At 42.2% G+C, this 20,759-nt stretch overlaps 5 protein-coding genes across 5 annotated transcripts; all 5 read right to left on the reverse strand.

The window, feature by feature from the left end:
* Positions 1–601: 601 nt before the first annotated feature.
* Positions 602–3,460, reverse strand: LSM04_002336 (uncharacterized protein; the record flags this gene model as incomplete). Its single annotated transcript, XM_067336962.1, has 1 exon — positions 602–3,460. The coding sequence occupies one exon, from the start codon at positions 3,458–3,460 to the stop codon at positions 602–604; it is 2,859 nt and encodes a 952-aa protein (XP_067189664.1).
* Positions 3,461–6,460: 3,000 nt separating this feature from the next.
* Positions 6,461–8,299, reverse strand: LSM04_006034 (uncharacterized protein; the record flags this gene model as incomplete). The annotated part of the gene is made up of 1 exon (XM_067336963.1): positions 6,461–8,299. The coding sequence occupies one exon, from the start codon at positions 8,297–8,299 to the stop codon at positions 6,461–6,463; it is 1,839 nt and encodes a 612-aa protein (XP_067189848.1).
* Positions 8,300–11,253: 2,954 nt separating this feature from the next.
* On the reverse strand, positions 11,254–12,375 carry LSM04_007978 (uncharacterized protein; the record flags this gene model as incomplete). Its single annotated transcript, XM_067336964.1, has 1 exon — positions 11,254–12,375. The coding sequence occupies one exon, from the start codon at positions 12,373–12,375 to the stop codon at positions 11,254–11,256; it is 1,122 nt and encodes a 373-aa protein (XP_067189943.1).
* Positions 12,376–16,699: 4,324 nt separating this feature from the next.
* On the reverse strand, positions 16,700–17,617 carry LSM04_005182 (uncharacterized protein; the record flags this gene model as incomplete). Its single annotated transcript, XM_067336965.1, has 1 exon — positions 16,700–17,617. The coding sequence occupies one exon, from the start codon at positions 17,615–17,617 to the stop codon at positions 16,700–16,702; it is 918 nt and encodes a 305-aa protein (XP_067189813.1).
* Positions 17,618–19,262: 1,645 nt separating this feature from the next.
* Positions 19,263–20,171, reverse strand: LSM04_001054 (uncharacterized protein; the record flags this gene model as incomplete). The annotated part of the gene is made up of 1 exon (XM_067336966.1): positions 19,263–20,171. The coding sequence occupies one exon, from the start codon at positions 20,169–20,171 to the stop codon at positions 19,263–19,265; it is 909 nt and encodes a 302-aa protein (XP_067189601.1).
* Positions 20,172–20,759: the final 588 nt, after the last annotated feature.

Raw genomic sequence — 20,759 nt, forward strand, 5'->3', positions numbered from 1 at the left:
TACCAATCGAAAAAAGTCCTTATGTGGATTTTAATCTTTTCTTTTCTTGAGATTTATTTCTTTTTGTATGTGTTTAAGAAAAATAGTAAAACAAAAAAAAGTGGCAATTGAAAGAGAAAAAAAAAATGAGCACAAGTATATTAATATGCATCTCTGCATAGTCAAGAAAAACACCAAAAAAAAAAATAATAATAATGTGTAGCCTAATGAAAGCCTAAAATATATTTGTGTTCGTTATTATCACCACCATCACCATTATTGCCATCATAAGTAGAAACAAGAAAAGAAAAAAAAAGAGGGGAATCAAATGCGAAGTCAGAAATATATAAAAAAAAAATTTTTTAACCAGAGACTTGGTTTCCGCATTTATTCTCCCCCCCTTTTTTTTTCTTTTAGTGCCAAGAGGAGGCAAAGGTGAAAGTATCATATTCGCCTTTTCCTTTATGTTGCACAACAATAATACGAGATATTAAAATAAACACCAATACATAGACACATAAAGACAAACAAACAAGAAGATACCAAAACAAAACAAAATAAAACCAAAAAAAAGGAACTAAAGCAGCGCGAAACATGAATTAAATAAATAACTATGTATGCCTTAGCGCCACGGACGGTGTAAAGTTGGAGCGCAAGGATGTGGTGATACATCTATACCCCCTTGTGGTGAGGGATGTCGGCGCAACGAATTACCACCACTACCAGTGCCACCATTACCAGTTCCACCGAGAACACGTTGGTAGTTACTATACTGTTCACTATAACCACCAAACGATAAGGGTGTATTATATTGTTGTTGTTGTTGTTGTTGTTGTTGCTGTTTTACCACTGATACTTGACCACCTAGTCGCCGTGCTTGCTCTGCTGCATCACGAAAAACACGTCCCCACTCTTCATCTTTTTTGGCAGCCTGTTTACTTTCCTCAAGGAAAAAGTCTAGCTTTGCTGCCATGGCGTCCCGTTCCTGGCGTAAAACCTCAGTTTCCTCTGCTGAACGTATGGCATCACGCCTAGCATCTTCTGCTGCCTGCCTAAGAGCTGGTAGTTGCCGTAGTCGTTCCTGCAAATCATCCAGTTGTTGAGAAATTTGATCACAACTAAAAGTCTTAGCACGTAATTGATGTACATTCTCACGCAAAGAAACATTTTCCTGTTGTACTTCTTGATATTGCTCATGAAGACGCACATTTTCACGCATCAGAGCCTCTTTCTCAGCATCTATACGCTCCCGTGGGATGCGTTCGTTTTGTTCTTCTACTTCTACAAATCGAATACGAAGTCGTTTTAACTCCTCCTGAACCGCAGTACGGTTTCTATCAAGCTCACGCATTTCTTTTTTCATTTTTGTGGATTGTTGTAAGTGTTTCTCCCGTTCTTCTTGTAATTGTTGCTCTAATTCATTATTGCGTTCTTGGAGATGTTTTACATCACGTTGAAGTTGATACACTTCTTCACCAGCTTCAACACGTCCCTCTCGTAATTGCCCTGTTTCTAGTTCCATTTTCTGCAGGCGTTCTGTAAATTCCTCAATCTGTCGTTGCTGTTTCTCATTTTCCCGACGCTGTTGTGCCAATTCAGCTTCTAATCCAGTAACGACAGCTTGAGCCGCTCGTCGCTCAGCACGCTCATCATCCCGTTCTCGCTCCGCCTCTCGAGCAGCCTTACGCTGATCCCCTAACTCTCGTCGTATCAGACCCAACTCATGCTCAAGTAACTCTCTAGCACTTGTCATCTCCTCATTTAGCGAACGATTGATTTGCTTTTGATGTTCTTCTGTCTGTTGCTTGTAATTTTCAAAATAATGAGTGCGAGATTCAAGTTCTCGTTCTAATGTTTCTACTTGTTGTTGTAATTCACTCAATTCACGACGTGCTCGTTCAGCACCTTCTGATGCCATATTTCGCTCCTCTTGAAGATGTTGAATGCGATTTTCATAACCTCGCTCTACCAAGGAATGATTTTCATTAAGTTGTTGTACAGTCTTATCCATACGGCATCTCTCATTTTCTACAAGGGTTTGTAATTCCTCTACACGTCGCATCGCTTCCCTAGCTGATGTTTTGCTTTCTTCTAGCTCTTGACCCACTTGCTCTACTTCCTGTTGTGCTTTGGAGAGCTGTTCAACAAGAAGACGTGTTCGTTCCTGTAGCGATTCATTGCTATCCATCACCACTTTCATTTGTTCCTCATGTTCTTTTGCCATCTCGATTTGTACTTCAACAGCTTTTTGTGCTTCAGTAAGTTTCTCTGTGGTGAGTGCAAGTTGCTTCTGGGTGTAAATATACTGATCGTGTGGGACGTATTCCCCTTTACAACGCAATGAGGTTAATTGCGTTGTGACTCCGTCGTACTCACTCTTAAGCTTTGAAAGATGCTGCCAAAGCTCCTTATTCTCTGCAATAAGAGATGTTATCATTTCGGTCATATCACGTTCTGACCCCTCATTAAAGACTGTCAGTTGATCACAAAGGGCGGCGAGTGTTGCCTCTGTGGCGGTGATCTTTGCTTCAAGATCGGTTGCGGCAGATAGCACTGCGCTGCGTGCGACAAAGACGGCGGTTTCATCCTCTTCATGTGTGAAGAGGAGTGCGTCTAGTGCCTTGGCGAGTCTAGACACAAGTGCCTTCTGTGCGCTATGTGCCTCCTCCCGCTGCTGCTGCCACTCTGCGGCAGGAATGTATCGTGTGCGGTCGTTGAGAAGTCGTTGCACCTCGCGGGGGTCCACCGCCGGACGGCCGCGTTCCTCAAGCAGTTCGCGGCGGAGTCGATCGGCGGTCTGTTCGGCCTCGCGGAGGGCCGTCCGGAGTCCGTCGCGCTCCTCCCGCGCCCGCCCGGCCGCCGCCCGCTCCCGCACGAGATGTTCCTCCAGCCGCCGCACGCCGCCCTCCGCGGCCGTCAACTTCTCCACCGCCGCCCCGTAGCGGTGCGTCAGTGCACTGAACTCCACCTTCTGCTCGTTCAGCCGCAGCGTCAACTGCGCCACCCGCCCACTCGTCTCCCGCAGCTCCGCCCGCAGCGCGTCCGCCTCCCGCTGCACCTGACCCAACTTCTGCTCCAGCAGCCCACGCTGCAGGTCGCGGGTGCCAACAAGGTCTGAAGACACATCACCAGCATCTCCACTGCGCGGGGGAGCAGCAAGGGGCAGCGGAACAGCACTCACCGCAGAGGAACCAAGCGCATCACTGCCGTAATGATGTGATTTCACCGGTGGTCGCGGTGGTGATGCACCACCGGTGTCTATACGCACAGAAGAAGAAACAGGAGCAACAGCAGCGGCAGAAAGAGGAACCAAAACGTCAAACGCGCTGTACTCCGCGTTGCGCCCGCGTGTCCCCTGAGAGTCCACCTTGCCACCAGACCCCAAATATGCGCTATGCGTGGTATCGTGCTCGCCAATTTGTCGTGCAGGGGAGCCGATCAAATGGGAACCAGCATCCTGTTGACCACGGAATGGCTTCATTCTGCACTGACCACAGCGATTCCCAGACCCTTATTATTACCAGCTACAAAAAAAAAAAAAAAAAAGAGTAAAGTAAAAAGAAAAAAAAGGAAATTACGAATAAGAAAAAAAATTACGTGAAATCACAAGGGGAAGAGTGGGAGTGGTGAGAAAGGTAGAAGGAGAGGGAAGAAACAGAAGGCAATAAATCACCGCCAGAAAAAAGACTAATCAATCTCTCTTTCTCTTTCTTTCTTTGTAAGTGTGTTTGCATGTAAGAGTGAAAAATAAAGGCAGGAAAATAAAACAAACAAAAAAAAGAAAAGCAAAAAAAAAGAGAAAAAAAGAAATAAAAAAAAGACATGGAATGATAATAATAATAATAATAATAAAGTTTCGAGAACCAATTGAGGAACTCCCCATATCCCAATCACTCTTCTTTCTAATCTCCTTTCTTGCGAACATTATCTCCTAATATTTGAAATATCTTCTCGCTTTTTTTCTTCGCTAGAATGGATTCAGCACATCTGAAGTATGATTTTCATATGACAGTTATGCACACACACACACACCATCTAAAATAAAATAAAAAACGAGAAGAAAACAATGCAGATGAAAAAGTAAAAACCTTCACCCACACCAACAACCTATCAAGGGGAATCAACAGAGCTGAACAGCAACAAGCACGCAAGACTTTTTCTTAAAACATCTTTGATTTACCTGAAAAAATGAATTAAAAGAGGTGCAATCTGTTGTAATGAATGCATATAGCAATGAGAAAAAAAGGTAGTTGTTTGTTGAATGTGAGTTGTACAATTAAATACACTTGTACAATCCCATACAACTGGACGAGCACAGAAAAAGATAACAGCATTACAAACATACCGTAGAAATAAGGACCCAGCTCTTTCTTCTTTTATTGTGTTTTTTCTTTCTTCTTTTTATACTTTCACCACTCGACTTCGTACATATATATATATATATATATATATATATATATATATATATATTCTGTTTCCACTACAGCCTTTTTTCTCCCTCATCCGCGTTTTATTGTTTCTTACTGTTCGTTTGCGCTCACATGACTGATCCTGAGGGATCCCTTTTATTTATTTTTCTTTTTTTTTACTTTTTTTTTTTGATTTGATCACTATTTTGAATATATTATATTTTTTCTTCTTTTCTTTCCTTTTGAGCAGATGCCATCAACACGTGTCATCCTGCTTCTCGCTAGAAACGTAAAAACACACAGGATCCACCGTGCCTCAAGACGATAGAGCGGGAAGGAAAGGAAAAAGAGAAGACCAAAAAAGTTAAAAGAGGAAGTGAATGAATGCCAACACATGCACTCACATTGTCACTAGAGATAGTAATAATAATAATAATAATAATAATAATAATAATAAACACATACCAGTGTATCCATATTGAAGCATTCATTTCTATCTCTGCCCCCTCCCTAAATCTCCTTTTTTTAACTTTTTTAACTTCCTCGTTTGTCCCTTTTCCATTCATTTGCTTGATTTTTTTGTTTTGTTTTGTTTTATTTATTTTTTACATTTTATTGATTCTGTTTCTCCTCTTTGTTTCCTGTTTCTGTTTTATTTCTGCTGAACTTGCCTTATACGTTTCATTTTGTTTTCCCATTTGGAATTCTCTTCTTTTTATTTCTTCAGCTTCATTCACTTCTTTGTGCTCTTCTCTGTACTGGCTACGCAATACCATAAGTAAAAAAAAGGAATAGCTGCTGATTTGCTGCTAATTCCCGTGTCTGGATTTTTTATTCCCCTGTCACGCCACTATTTTTTTTGCACGTTCATCCCCTTTTCCCTCAGATGTCCATTGTACTTTCCCCCATGCACTCATTCATCCAACCGTGAGTTGGTAGGTAAGAATAGGGGATAAAAGGCGATAAAGAAAGAGATGCGAAAGTGCAACATCTCTCGTGCGAAAAAAACAAGAACTAAAAAGACGATGGTAAACGCAAAGAAAGTAAGAAAGAACGCGGAATGTAATCACTCATCGGAATGAAGTAAAAAAAAAAAAGTAGTAAGTAAGAAAAAAAAAGTAAAGGGAAAACTTTGCATTTTCGAAAATGTACCATAATACTTACCTAAAGTATTTGAGTGATGGAGTATGTGTCCGTTATGGTACATCGCGGCAAACAGCCGTTGCATATTTCCGCCCATTCATTGCTCCCTTCTTATTTCCCTTGTCTCCTCTTTCTTTTTCTCCTTCTATCTCTCGCCTGGTATTATTCGCTACGCCATCATATCTTTCTTTCTCCTACTTCGACCCTTGTTTCCTTTCATGACTGCATTTGGGTATCGAAACACTCATAAATGACTTGCAATCCGAAGTTGTGTAGACGAACATGTACCCAAAAATACATTCAATCACATTCATAAAGGCATAGGGGCTCGGCAATTTGATAAGCGGAGAAAGGGAAAAAAAAAGCTTGTTCGAAGTAGCAGTAGCAGGATCCACAACCGCACCTATAACAGCGGTATTAACATCCACTGTAATGAGCAATAGTATAAGAAGAAAAAAAAGTAGCAATAAAATTGGGCTCTTTCTGTTGCCCCATTCTTTTTTTCTTCTTTTTCTTATCGATCATTTTTCACGAGATATAATCATTATTTCTCTCTTATTTATTGTTTTGCAAGGAATAGAATTATTTAAAAAACAAAAAAGATATCACAAACAAAAAGAAAAGGGAAAAAAAAACTGAGTGTCTTTTCCATGCGTGAAAGAGTGAGAAAGGGATCATTTCTGCGTCGTTATCTTGCGTTCATCTTATCTTGTTACCGCTACTTACCCGAGGCCTGGGGGTGATCTTGTTTGTCATAACAGCTTTCCCCAATCGACCATGCTGTACAAGCTGAAAGGTCAAACTCACACACGCAGGGACCGCATAAAGAGATTTCAAGAAAAAGAAAACAAAAGAAATAAGGAAACAGAAAAAAACCAAAAAAAAGCCGCAAAATCCAGACTGTTGAACACCCCAAAATGAACCATATTTTACATGCCGTACAGTCGAGGATTTCCCCCACGTGATGCATTCTGAAGTTGTTGATAGGTTTTTGCGAAAAAATCCGTTGTAGGAATACCTCCATCATTCCCAGTAGTAGCGATACCATTGCTAGAACCTCTCAAGCCATTGGAATTTCCCGTGGAGTTGGGGATAGAGAGAAATGGAGCCCGTATTTTATCTTGTTGCTGTTGTTGTTGTTGTTGTTGTTGTTGTTGTTTTCCAACAGTTGCGGGGGCCATTGGCGGTACGTTCATCGCTTGTAAGGACATCATAGGATGTACGGGGTACTGCTGTTGCGATCCCAACGTTGCAATCAAGGTCAGAAACGAGTTATCCAAAACCGGCTGAAGAGGCAACGCCTCTGTAGCCCCATGCGGCAAGTAAAGAAGTGTTCCTATACTGTACGGTTCATCAAGGAGTGGAGAGGGCCTCACAGTTATGTTACGCTGCAAATTAACTCGCTGCGAGAACATAGAAAAGATTTGAGAGACAATACTACTAAGTTGTTCGTGCGTAACCAACGAACCCGCACTTCCATTTTGTGTACCAGATGAAGGTGTCTGCCCAATCCCCGTAAAGCTTTGCACTTCGGGTGATGGAGCATTGACGCCGTCATCACTGTTGTTTGACTCCCTAAGCATCATAAGAAGTTCCTCCAGGTTCTCACCATCAGTTGGGCTGCACTGAAATGAATTACCCGGAGCTGCGAAAGAACCACTGGTAGTCATGGATGGTGTGGGGATAAGAGTAGGATGAGGATGGGAAGAAGAGGGTTGTGTTTGTGGTGGTGGTGAATTAGTTGTAGTTGTTGTAGTTGTGGCACCAGGAATTCCCACCAGAGACGATACATCAGCATCCTGTTGCGCCATCATAGTTCTTGGAAAAAAAGGTGTCGCTAAGGCGTTGAAGTTGTGCAACAAGGAGAGCTGGGGTTCTGTATTTACTAAAAAAGGTGGTGCACTGATGTTAATGCCCCTATTTAAACTCTTCATTTGGACACCACAATGATTTTCTAGAATATGATTATTCAAGGCAACGTTGATATTGTTGTTGTTATTGTTCCCAATAACGCCGCTATTATTGCTACCAGAGTTGCTATTATTACCATTATTAGGGTGATGCTGCGGAATTGACAGCGTATTTGTAGAACTTCTGGTTTCCAGAAGAACTTTTGGGGCTCGCTTGAAAGAGCCTTGAAAAGTGGGATCAAGAAAAACGACATGAATAAAATTGCAATGTTCACCTGCGAAACATGTTTGACTCGCATCATAATATTTGCATCGCATTAGTGGTTCCGCAATATCGTGGCGTGCAAGTGCGCCTCTTGTTATGAGGACTCGCTCGCTGGGTATTGACTCAACGGTACACATATCACCGGAGAGTACCTCCAATATCTCACCAGGAGGAAGACGCTTGTACATGCAAAGATCTTCGCTACGCCAGACATAGTTTACGTGAATCGGATACGCTTCTAACATCCGTATGTCCACATCTGCGTGGACAAATTTGCAGTTGTCTCCCATCTTACACGAGTCTGGCTCATGGGATCTGTAATTGCGGCAGAAAACAAGCCGTGTAATATTGAGTCGCGCTGACGGTGTGTGCACAACAAGGTGAGGTGGCACTTTATAGAGGCAGCGGAACTCGGCATCAAAGACTACAGTGGGGTCTTGCGGTGCTGCGTCGTCGTATGTCGGTTCATGCTGCCGGAGACCTGAGGGGAGATTTGTGCCGGTTGAGAGATCGTTTGTTTGGTTCCACTGCTCCCATATCTCGTCGAGAGTCCGCGGCGAGAAGTCAACAGCATTCGCACTATCAAGATTCATTGTGTAATCTCCTCACGCACCTGACTTGCAGTATGTGGAACCCCCTGCTGCTGTCCTTGTTTCCTTTATTGTTTTTCTTTTCCTCTTTACCCGCCTAATTTTGTTTTTGTTTCTTGGTTGGTGCGATTGCCGTCGTTGTTGTTGTTGTTGTTGTTTTTTGCTTTTTTTTGTTGTTCTTATTGTTCTTGTTACGTTTGCCTGAATGTCTTTTTTTTTCTTCTGATTTCACTTCTTTGTTGTTACGTTTGTCGCGGTTTTTTTGTACCTCTTCTTGTTTTCTTTTGTTTTTCTCCCTCCCCTTTATTATTTTTTTTTTTTTTTGCTGCTTGCTTTCTGTTTTTGCTTTTCGGATTAAGCAAGCAGAAAGGCGTTAAGTTTCTCCTCAGACACCACTCCTCGCCCTATTCACTTCCTCTTCCTTTCGACAGAAATAATAAAAAAAAACAATAATTTCAAATATAATAATGTGGTTGCAAGAACTAATCTCTCTCTCTCTCTTTGAACTCAGCACTAGTGTTTCCTTTCCTTCTCTTACACGCTAGCTCCCCCAACTAGAGAAAAACACAAGACAAAAGAAAAAAGAGAAGAGAAGAAAAGAGAATCGAAGAGAAGAGCATCATAAAGTAAATTGTAGCAGAAAAAAAAAATAGCGCAGAGGCAGGCGAACATCTATATAACAGAAAAGTTCATTTTCTTTTTTCTTTTTGAAAACAAAAGTCATCTAGTCTCCTCCGTGAAGGAGTACATGTCCCCTCAGTATGCGAAGAGGCAAAATGAGGGGAAAGGAAAAAGAAACAAATAAGAAAATCTGCTTATCTTATCAAACATGATACAACAGAAGTATTTCGTACGCGGAACATCAAAGTAAAAAGAGAAATTAAGTAAAAAAGCAAAAAAAAAAGTAAAAACAAATAAACCCGGCTTTTCTCCGTTTTTTTTTTCTTTAGGGCATTCGGTATCCCCAAATAGATATAAATAAATAAATAAATAAATAAATAAATAAATATTTCCATCCCCCCCGAACCCCAGATGCGCCTGTATTTTTTTTTTCGTTTCTTCGGCCCCCTTTTTGTTCTTTCCAGTGCATCCTTTCGTTTTCATTCCACTTACTTTTATCCATTTTTTTCTTTTCCTACCACAACACTTTTTAAAAATAAAATGCATTTAGGGAGAGTATACCACTTACTACACACATTCCAATTTTTTTTCTAAGACAAATCCTCACGGTGTCGGGTGTTTGTGTCTGCGTGTATTTTGGCAACAGACACAGATGCGTAAAAACAGACACACCCAGACATAAGCTTTTATATACATAAGTAGATTTACTTAAAATTATACATATATATATATACATATATATATATATATATATATATATACTTGACGAGACAAAGATATACCTCGACAAGAAGTAGGAGGGTGTGATAAAAACGAAATGCGCATGAGGGCATAAGAGTTCAAAAAACAATAGTTCTGCCAAGATGTATGCAAATAATGAATCCACATCTCAAGAACGGGTGGAGGGCCATGCAAATTAAACAAAGACAAATATCTCAAAAATAACATTAAAAATAAAAAAGAACAGTGAGACAAAACAAAATATGGTTAATGCCTACGGACGCGTCCTACATTGAAAAAAAAAATACAGCAGGGTCACAAGAGGAGTTTCGTTTGGATTTTTTCTTTAAAAAATGAAATAAAAAAATAAAGTAAAAGAATTCAAACAGTCATCTCAACATAAAAAAAAAGGAAAAGTCTCTCTAATCCAGACGGCATTAAAGGCAATGATAGGATGAAAAGAGAAGATTTCTCCTTCCTCAGAAAAATGCATGCACACCAGAAAAAAGAAGAACAAAAAAACATGAACGCGTATAAGGCATGATTTTTCCACATTATCAATACATCTAGCTTCGTCTCGTAAAGAATATATTTTTCCTTATTCTTTCTTCTTGAGACCTCGTTATTCTTTTTCAAAAACGTTAAGCTCATTTTTTACCTCTTTCACCAACAAAAAAAAAATCTATCCTTCTTACACAGACGTAGTAACATTCAGAAACGCTCGCGAAACAAAAAAAAACAAGTATATATATATATATATATGTACAATGGAAAAAAGGCATGTATGCACAAAGGCAAAAAAAAAAAATTGTGGACGGTCTCGTCTGTTACTTGTATCATTCTTTTATTGCGTCTTAATACATTAAGAACGTTTATGAAAGGTTTAAAAAACAAAATGAAGAAGAAATGATGATGATGATGATAGCAAAAATAAAAAAAAAAGAAAATGTCAAAGTCAAAGAGGAAAAAATGCGGTATGGCACAAAAAAAAAAAGAGACACAAAAACAAGAAAAAAATTCATACATATACACCCTAACAACAACAAAATCTACTAAAATTAAGAAAATAAACGTTGTCAAGGTGGGGTCGCAAGGTAGAGAAAGAGGTACGAGTATTCTTTCCGTTCTTTTTTACTTCCTTAAGTTCACCATGCACCAGATAGACAAACAAACAATTCGTCACCCTGTGGTGCTACATCGCACCATACCCAAACAGAATCACAAGAAAAAACATGGAAAGATCTGTGCATAAAAAAAAAATACGAAAAAAAAATTCAATGGAGTGAAGGGGAGGAGAAAAAAAAAAACACAAAAATAAGTAAATGCACGGCGTGTGTACAAGGTAAAGAAAGTACAGTTCTTCTTGAGTGACACGCAAACACACACACAAAAAAAGCTCCATTAAAAAAAAAAAAAATAGAGGGCAGGGGAAAAGAGGTGCGTGAGTGAACAGAAGGCATGACCATTTACAATAACACCGTGAGCATCTTCCCGATTTTTTTTTGGTTTATGACATATTAGTAATAGCCACACGCTCCCTGTGTACCCTTTCTCACACATTCTCCTCCCCATTTGCCTTCCTCTCTTCTCCGTTGACTTCCACCATCACTACAGCCTCACCCCTCCACTCCACTGCTGTGGACTGGGAGGTACGGGTTGTGTCGGTACGAGCGACGCCCGGCTGCAGCTGCGGCTGCGAAAGGCATCCCCCACGTCCCGATGCACAGGGAGCTGAGGTGATGCTGCTGCGGGGTTTGGCTGACGGAGAGGTTGGCGCCCAGCGTGGAGGCGGAGGGCGAGGCGGTGATGCCGCCGGGGCTCTCGGGGTGCGGGAGTGCGGCGGGGAGGCCTTCGAGTCCCTTCGGCCCCGGACGGCTGATGCTGCTGGTGCTGCTGCCCGCCCTGCCGACACCACTCGACTGGAGACAGCTGTCGCTGCCGTCGAGGGGTGTCGTCTTGGCGCCGTCAGGAGCGCTGGCCGACTTGGCATCGTACGCCTCACACCACTCACTCAACACCGTGGGCATGGGGAGGGTAACGGGAACTGTTGGTTGAGAGGGCGTGGGGGGCAGGCTTCGTCTCATGGGATGTAAAGAGCCATGGTGCGGAGAGCTTGGAGTGAAATGATTTTCCCAACTGATAGGAGAATCAGAGGTTTCTGTCCTTGATGAGCGATTATTCACATTGAATCGTTGTATCGGTTGTGCCGGAGCACGTTGAAAATCTCTAGTGATAGTCGGATCCACATAAATTGCATGAATAAAATTACAATTTTCACCCCGATTACACATGCGATTACAATAAAAGTGAACACAATGGGAAAGAGGCGATCCGTTGGGATCTTGATGCGAGAAAGCTCTTCGTGTCAAAAGAATACGTTCACTGGGAATCAAATCAGTCCTCTTTCTGCCATTACATGAAACCACTTCAAGAACATCACCAGCAGGTAATCGCTTATAAGTGCAAATATCTTCATGACGCCAAATATAGTTTACGTGAACGGATTGTGCCTGTAGCTTGTCATAGTCCACATTAGCGTGCACAAAGCGACAATTTTCCTCCTTCACACAGGAATGCTCCTTTCCTGGAGTGTAGTTTCGACAAACAACCAAGCGGGAAATATTCAAACGTGCTGGTGGTGTGTGAACGACCAAATGAGACGGTACCAGGTACATGAACTTGAAGCCTGGGTCAAAAACTTCCAAATGGCTTGCTGTAACGGTTTTAGGAGAGGACATCTGTAGCAGCACTCCACTTATTTAAGTTATAGGTTGTCTTCGGAAAAAAAAATTTTTTTTATATCCTGGAATTAGCCCTTTTCTAGCGTTAACTCTAATAACGATAGGGAAAAAAACAGAATTGAAAGCAAAAAAAAAGCAAAATATTAGAACAAAAGCCCGGAACCCAAACCGCAAAGAAGCCTTAGGAATACGATATCACAAAATGCATGACGTGCAAGTAAAAGCCGATTATAAAAACACACATAAACGCCCAAAGTAACCCTTAAGAATAATCTTAGCTTTACCTCACCTATGAAAGAGAAAAAGAAGAAACAAGAGAAAACAGTGTATTTTAACTCTACCACTAGTAACCCCATATCATATAAAAAATACAAACAATAAATTGAAATTGTACCAGATATTTATTTATTAAAGAATCCTAAAAACTGACGAAAAGGAAGTGCTGAGAAGCCCTTTTAACCCGCCTCCCGCTATCCCCATCGCAAGTTCCACCCCTTCGCTACGTCTACTGAGTGGACTGTTTTACCTCGAGATAAGCCGTCCGCCGGGTTCTGCTCTGAAGCTACATAACACCACTTTGCTCTTATGCCGTGCGAGCGCAAAACTCTTTCGATGGCGTCAGTTTCCTTCACCAAAGCTTGTGAATGTGTGTTTCCTTTTTGCATAATATGCATGACGGTTGTATTGTCCACGCGAATATCCACGGGACCGTGTAGATGTGTTTTAAAACCGCGTAAAGCGAGATGAACTGCTCGTGCCTCCGCTTGAGATATCATATGGGGTGTGCGTTCCCACGCACCGCCCGCGGCCAAAACTCCCCTGAATCTTTGAATAACAGCGCTCCCCCATCCGTACATGGAGGCGTCAGTGCCGAGTGTTGCCGTGGAGGGCAACTTTTGTGGAGGATGAACCGGGTCGTTCATTAACAATGTGTTGAGCAAACTTTGTCCGATGTCCTTTGCAGTTGCTGATAAATTTGCCGGGTCTTGTGGCCGTATTAATCCTCGAATAAAACGAGATAAACGTCGACGTACGATTTTCAAGAAGAAATAATAAGGGAAAAGAGCTGCACCTCTTACCCCACCCGCATACAGCATACGCGAAACTGTGCTCTCCAGCTCTTCGACTGTTTTGTTATCTAGTGAAGGAGCCTGCTGCAATCTCTGTATTGTTTTCTCACTTAAAGTCACCGTGTTGTCTTTGTGATTGAAATGTACGCCTATGAAATCATATTCTTTAGTGTTGAGCTTCTGTTCTCCAATGGTGGCGCCGCATTGTTGCATGTTCTTTCGAATTGTCTTTCCCCAAGCATCCACCTTCTGATGTGGACCACTTATTCGGATGTTATCAATCCATACATGTATGTGTAAACCTTCTGGTGCTGCATATTGTGGCAATACCAATTCTGAACCTCCAGCCAAAACTCTTGTAATGGTATTTAAAATCTCAGGACTATATTTATAGCTCATGGGAAGGCGAGTTAACTCAACGAATTCACCTGATTCCGTGCGGCAACGGAAACTTGCGCGTGTGTTTACTGGTAGTTCCGCCTGGAAAAATGATGCCTTTAAATCAAATAACGTTGCCGTTTCATCATAAACCACATCCAGATACTTTGAAATATGCGCGAGAGGAACATCGGCCTCACAATCATCCTTGTCATTCTTTTCTCTTGGCCACGCAATAAAACGTCTTCTTTGTCCGGAGGGTTTGCCCTCCACCACCGCAATAGGAACTACCCAACCTGCAATTGGATGTGATGAAGCTGTACAAATAATTCCTGCTTCCTTCATACGCTGCGCATCAGCGTTATTAATTCTGAAGTTGGATTCCCGCCGTTTGGCGTATAATTCGGGTTTCTGCATAATGTGCCACACCTCATCCCAATGCCCCCTGGCCTTATGGTTGAGGCGGTCTCTTATCCATTGGGTGGAAAGCGTGCCTACGTCTATTTGTTGCAGCGGTAATTGTGTTTCGTCTTCTTTTGTCGCCACACTGGTTCGGTGTGATCGTTGCAGTATATTATGCCCTTTGAAAGGGGCGCGAATGTGTTGCGTTGTTAATTCTGGTAATTCCCATTTTTCTGCAGCCCATTTTTCCAATTCTCTTACATCAATGATGTCAAGTGTGCGGACTTGTTTATTGTTGCGGCCCAATGGCCTAAGTATCGCACCGTGCTGCGTGGGAGTTCCATGGGGTCTGCGTGTTTCCCTAACTGTGTTATTTTTCGGTTTAAATGGTTCTCTGTACGCGTTTACACGGCACGTTGTGCTGTAATGTCCGATGCGACCGCATCTGAAACACCGAGCCTTACTCGGCGGTGGTAATGACTGTTTCCGCTTTACCTTATTCACGGCTTGCGCGATTGGATCTTCCTTTTGCCAAGGCTCTTCATAAGCTTCTCGTAGTGCGGTTATCTTCACGCCTGGGTGATCTTTTGCAGCCTGAATTAGTCAGAGGTGTGTATATACCTGTCGTCCCATATGGACGAGCTGCTCTGAAATCCCCTCGTTACGAAAGGAGTCCAGCCATTGTATGAACATATCCCATGCATCTTGATAAAAAGGAGCGGGATTAACCGGTCTGGGAAAAAGTTGCTGATAAGCCACCACAACTTCTGTTGGTGATGTATCCATCAAAAATTCCATCAGTCCATCAAAGGTCCGTATTTTTTCTATAGGTCGGCTGCTTTCGAGCCACGTTGGTTGGCGGCGTTCCTGGATTCCCCGAAGACCCAACTTCGGGTGTTCCTCATTTTCCGGCAAATCGGGCGCTGGTTTCCCTGCCCAGCTTGTTATATTTCTACCTTGCGGTGGTGATATCTTTGGTTCCTTAGTTTCACCCGGAACAGACAGTTGTTCCGTTTGATTGTAGTTTTCCAGCGCTGATTTTAATTGCGCTTGTGTGGCAGCATGCTGATTTTGCAGTTGTAGTTCTTCAAGCGTTTGGTTTAATTGTGTGTGAGATGCTGCCAGTAGGGCTTGCGTGTTAGCCTGTTGATGCATCTGTGCCAGTTGATTTTGTAATTCCTGGAGTTGTATATTAGCGGTTCGCTGTGCTCGAAAAGCTTCGTGTTCTAACTGTGCTCGGGCGCTGTTATATTCTTGATGAAGCCTTAGAGCTTGCTCTCCCAGTGCGGCCCATTCCGCCCCGAATAAGTTATTTGTCGTCTCGAAAATTTGTAGGAAATTTCGATTTCGAGGCATTATAAAACCAATAATGGACGGGCACACGGATTCCCAGTCCATAAAGTTGTTTGGTTCCATTTTTAATTTGAGGGTATCACCGTCTAAAGTTAGAGTACTGTCAACATGAAAAGTGTGTTGCGGCATATCCGCAGGTCTCAAATCAAAGGAAAATTCTAATGGGCCATATTGGCGCACAAAATCCTTGAAAGCCTTAGTGCAAATTCTTCACTCTAGTGGTGTATAGGGCTGGATGGTTGTCGTGATCGTACTTACTTTAAAAAACTTACTATTTTCCTTTCAGAAACTTACTATTGACACACTGTTAGGAATAAAAAGAAGTAAAAAAATTCCCAATAGTTAAACACATACAAGATATAAAAGTCAGTAAGACTCGATCATTCGTATCGCAAGCTGACAAAAAAAAATCGATCATCAACATTGAGAAAAAGAACAATGGTTAAAAAAAAAGAGGAGGAACAGCAAAAAAAAAGCAACTGCGCAGATGTTTTGCCATAAATATGATATAAATAATTTGCCAATCATCTTTTTTGTTCTCCACCTAATTTGCAAAAAAGCACTGATAATAAGTGCCCAAAGGGGGGGGGGGGAATACAAAAGTCAATTAAATAACACAGCTTGAAAAAAAAGACATGAAAAGTACCAACAACCGAGAAAAAGGAAAAAACCTGCAAAATAAAATAAAAACGGATTCACATAAAAACAGTTCATTCTCTAAACAAGCAAAAAACTAAAAAATAAAGACAATAAAAGAACATTATGTCACAACTCAATCCCTCTATTGAAATAAAAAGTTACAAAGCAGAAAACTAATATTAAAAGATGGGGAAAAGTACGGGGGAAAAAAGGATTTCTCAAAGCAAACCACATTAAAGAGGAAAGATATCATCAGATAATTTGTCAAAAAAAAAAAAAACAAATGCTTGGAAACTACATCCCCACAAAAGATAGACAAAGAAGAAAAAATTTGCTGCACGAATCATTATTTGTCCTACGAACATTTTGCTCAAATACTAAAGTAGGTTCACAGCTAAAAAAAAAATAAGGAAAGGAATAGAAAAAAGAAAAGAAAATAACAGCGATACAACGCAAATTTTCCTGCAAGTTCCCATTTGCTACTTGAGTAGCTGGTATGGGTCGTGCCGATACACGCGAGTGAGGGATCGTCCCGAACCACGTAATGTCCCGACACACTTCTGCGCAACTTTTGTCCCACGACAGTTCATGCTTGATGCGGAAGCCACCGCATCGTCCTCTCCTGAGACACTCCTGTACGCCCCATCGCTGCTCGCCGCGGATTGACTGGCTTCGGGCACGAGCGACACAAGTGGCGGGTCGGGCGGCAGCACAATCTCCCGCACGGCGGGGTGGCTGTCCTCCACGCCGTCCCCACACCGCTGGCGGGGGTTTGGCCCGGCCGCCTTGCCGCTCCCCTTCGCTGCCGGCGGGGCCCTCGCCTGGTCCGCCCCCCGCTGGCGGTGGTGGTGGCGCGAGGCCCGTTTGTAGTCGACGGTGATGGTGGGGTCCACGTACAGTGCGTGGATGAAGTTGCAGCGCTCGCCGCGGTAGCACAGCTGGTTGAAGTAGTAGTGCGCGCAGTGCGAGACAGGCCGGTTCTTCCCTTTGAAGAAGGGAAGGGCTCCTTGCGTCATCAGAACACGCTCACTGGGAATCCACTCCATTGGTTGCTTGTTGTTCGGCAGAAGCACATGCAGGTACCCACCAGCGGGCAGGTGTCTGTATGTGCACAAACTTTCATCACGCCAAATATAGTTAACGTGAATCGGTTGAGCTTGAAGCGTATCATAGTCCACATCAGCATGCAAGAACATGCAACTGTCCCCCATACTACATGAGGCACTGTAACGAGCCTTGTAGTTTCGACAGTATACCAAGCGAGCAAAATTGCTTCGCCCTGGTGGTGTGTGAACGACAAAATGAGACGGCACCAGGTACATGTTCTTGAAGCTTGGGTCGAAAACCTCCACGTGGTTTCCTGTAATGGCTTTAGTAGTAGACTTCTGCGATGGCATTGAACTTCTTAAGCTCCAAGTTGTAAAACAAAAAAAAATTGTATCTTCTGCAATTTCTTCTTTTTTACTTTGCGCTTCAACAAGAAAGACCAAAAGGAGAAAAGAAATGTAGATCAATGAGAACCACAGGAGGAAATCAGAACCACAAATAGGGAAAGAATCATGAAGGAATAATAGACGACTAAGTCCATAGCACAAAAGGAACGATTTTTAACGAGAAAAAGAGACACGTAAACTCTCCAGGTAGAATGATTCCTTTTACTCTAATGATGTTATCTCTGCGTTTGTTGTTCTCAGCGTAAATGGATGCGATCACTCTCTCCTTTCGACGTGTACTTTATAAGAAAAATAATGCATTAAAGATTTAAAAGGTTTTTTTGTAAGAGCATATAAAATTTTTTCAGCATGATAAACGAAATAACAATAGAAAAGTTAGTTTTGAACCAAAAAAAAAACGAGTCGCCAGTTAACGGGGTAAGAGAAAGAAAAGGTAATTTCTTTCGTGATAGAACATCCCTTAACACAAGAAAATAAACCAGACAAGATTATAGAACTGAGTAATAACAAGAGACTTATCCCTCTTTCCCAAATCCCCAAATAAGTGGCTCTACTTATCCACCATATATTGGCCTTACGATTAGTCTCTCAATAGTTTACACTGCCACGTACCAAGAAGATCAAAAAATTATTATGATACGGCAAAACAAAAAAAAAACGAGTGAAAGGAAGTCATAATACCGTCAGCATAACCAGAACTACCAAAAGGCATCTTAAAGGCCAGAAGGAAAAAAAAAACACAAGCACACACACACACACACACACACGAAAAACAGAGTTTCTTTAAAACAAACTAAAGGCTCCAACAGATGCAAAGACATACACATGTGCAACCACACACAAGCTCAACGCTATTAGTTAACGTAATCCTGGCCCCTTTAGTGACACTCTCAAAGTATCCTCTTCATCACCCTCCACAAAAAAAAAAATCACATTCTACACACTTATCTTCCATCCCGTTTTCATGATGGTCACACAGCCCCACTCCCTATAAAAACAGGTATTTCTGGATGTATGAGCATGCACTCAGAAGGGTACACATACCGCGTAGTTGAGTGACTCTCTCTTTTACAGGTTCTTACACGGCATAAAACAAAGTGTGGCGAAAACATCTTTGTTGTTGGGTTCAAGTATATATTCTGCCGTTATCTACTATTCACACAAAGGACACTCAAAGACAAGCAGCAAGCCTCTCTACTATGATGGTAATGGTTTCACTACCGTTTCTTTTTTATATTCCACCACCATTACCCTTCTCATTCCACAACCACATCACAAAAAAGAAAAACAATACCCAATTAAATCAGCAAACGAATCCAGTAAAAAAAAATACCATTTGTTTCTGCCAGCAGAAGGAGCTCTTAGATTGGCAATCCACTCTGCACTTAGACCAGAGATTCACTCCCCACAGAAAGATGACAAAAACAGAACCAAAACGAAAAAAAAAACACACTGGTTATCGTTGTCACGTACCAAATAACACAACAAAAAAAGGAAATAGAAACAAATAAAAAAAAAGGAACAACAGAAAAAAAAAGAAGAAAAAATATTAAGGCAAAAACAACTCATTGGCTTCTACCAGTGTACTTCAGGGCACCAAGGGACGGTACGGGTTATGACGGTAAAAACAGGTACGTGGACTATATTTCGCATCATTACAAGATTTATGAATATACCCACGACAGTTCATGCTTGATGCGGAAGCCACCGCATCGTCCTCTCCTGAGACACTCCTGTACGCCCCATCGCTGCTCGCCGCGGATTGACTGGCTTCGGGCACGAGCGACACAAGTGGCGGGTCGGGCGGCAGCACAATCTCCCGCACGGCGGGGTGGCTGTCCTCCACGCCGTCCCCACACCGCTGGCGGGGGTTTGGCCCGGCCGCCTTGCCGCTCCCCTTCGCTGCCGGCGGGGCCCTCGCCTGGTCCGCCCCCCGCTGGCGGTGGTGGTGGCGCGAGGCCCGTTTGTAGTCGACGGTGATGGTGGGGTCCACGTACAGTGCGTGGATGAAGTTGCAGCGCTCGCCGCGGTAGCACAGCTGGTTGAAGTAGTAGTGCGCGCAGTGCGAGACAGGCCGGTTCTTCCCTTTGAAGAAGGGAAGGGCTCCTTGCGTCATCAGAACACGCTCACTGGGAATCCACTCCATTGGTTGCTTGTTGTTCGGCAGAAGCACATGCAGGTACCCACCAGCGGGCAGGTGTCTGTATGTGCACAAACTTTCATCACGCCAAATATAGTTAACGTGAATCGGTTGAGCTTGAAGCGTATCATAGTCCACATCAGCATGCAAGAACATGCAACTGTCCCCCATACTACATGAGGCACTGTAACGAGCCTTGTAGTTTCGACAGTATACCAAGCGAGCAAAATTGCTTCGCCCTGGTGGTGTGTGAACGACAAAATGAGACGGCACCAGGTACATGTTCTTGAAGCTTGGGTCGAAAACCTCCACGTGGTTTCCTGTAATGGCTTTAGTAGTAGACTTCTGCGATGGCATTGAACTTATTTTATTTTTCCTTTCTTCCTTTTACAGTATCACTGATGCTTACCGGAGCAAAGAATGAAGAGAAATTAATTCAAATAGTCTTCCTAGATAAAATGAGTTCGTTTATATGGATTTGGTGTTACATATTGGTTATTATTTCATGCATAATAAACATCAAAAATATACTAATTGTAGCGAATATAATTCCTCAACATCTTGACAAATATCGTGAACTGAGAGAATAAACAGACACGCAGACATACATATGTACATATGGATACGTATCTTTAAATATTTACCGAGGGATTCTCCGTGAGTTTCGTTTTTTTTAATATATAACATTTTTCTCATCAAATAGAAGTATACTTTTTTACCCTTTTTCTCTTTTATCTTTGTTTCACTGTCTGTTTATGCATTTAACTCCATATCCGTGTACTAATCGTTTCAATGAGTGCAATAAGATGACGGGAAAAAAAAGAACGAAAGAAAAACAGCACTCATGATTCATTACATACTGAAGATTTCACCGTGTATGTTCTTTTTTTTTTTAATGAAAGTTTTAAAAAATTACAACAATGCAATAGAAAACTCATGAGATAG

Source organism: Trypanosoma melophagium (genome assembly GCF_022059095.1).
Source record: "Trypanosoma melophagium isolate St. Kilda chromosome Unknown ctg3segment0, whole genome shotgun sequence".
Taxonomy (NCBI): Eukaryota; Euglenozoa; class Kinetoplastea; order Trypanosomatida; family Trypanosomatidae; genus Trypanosoma; species Trypanosoma melophagium.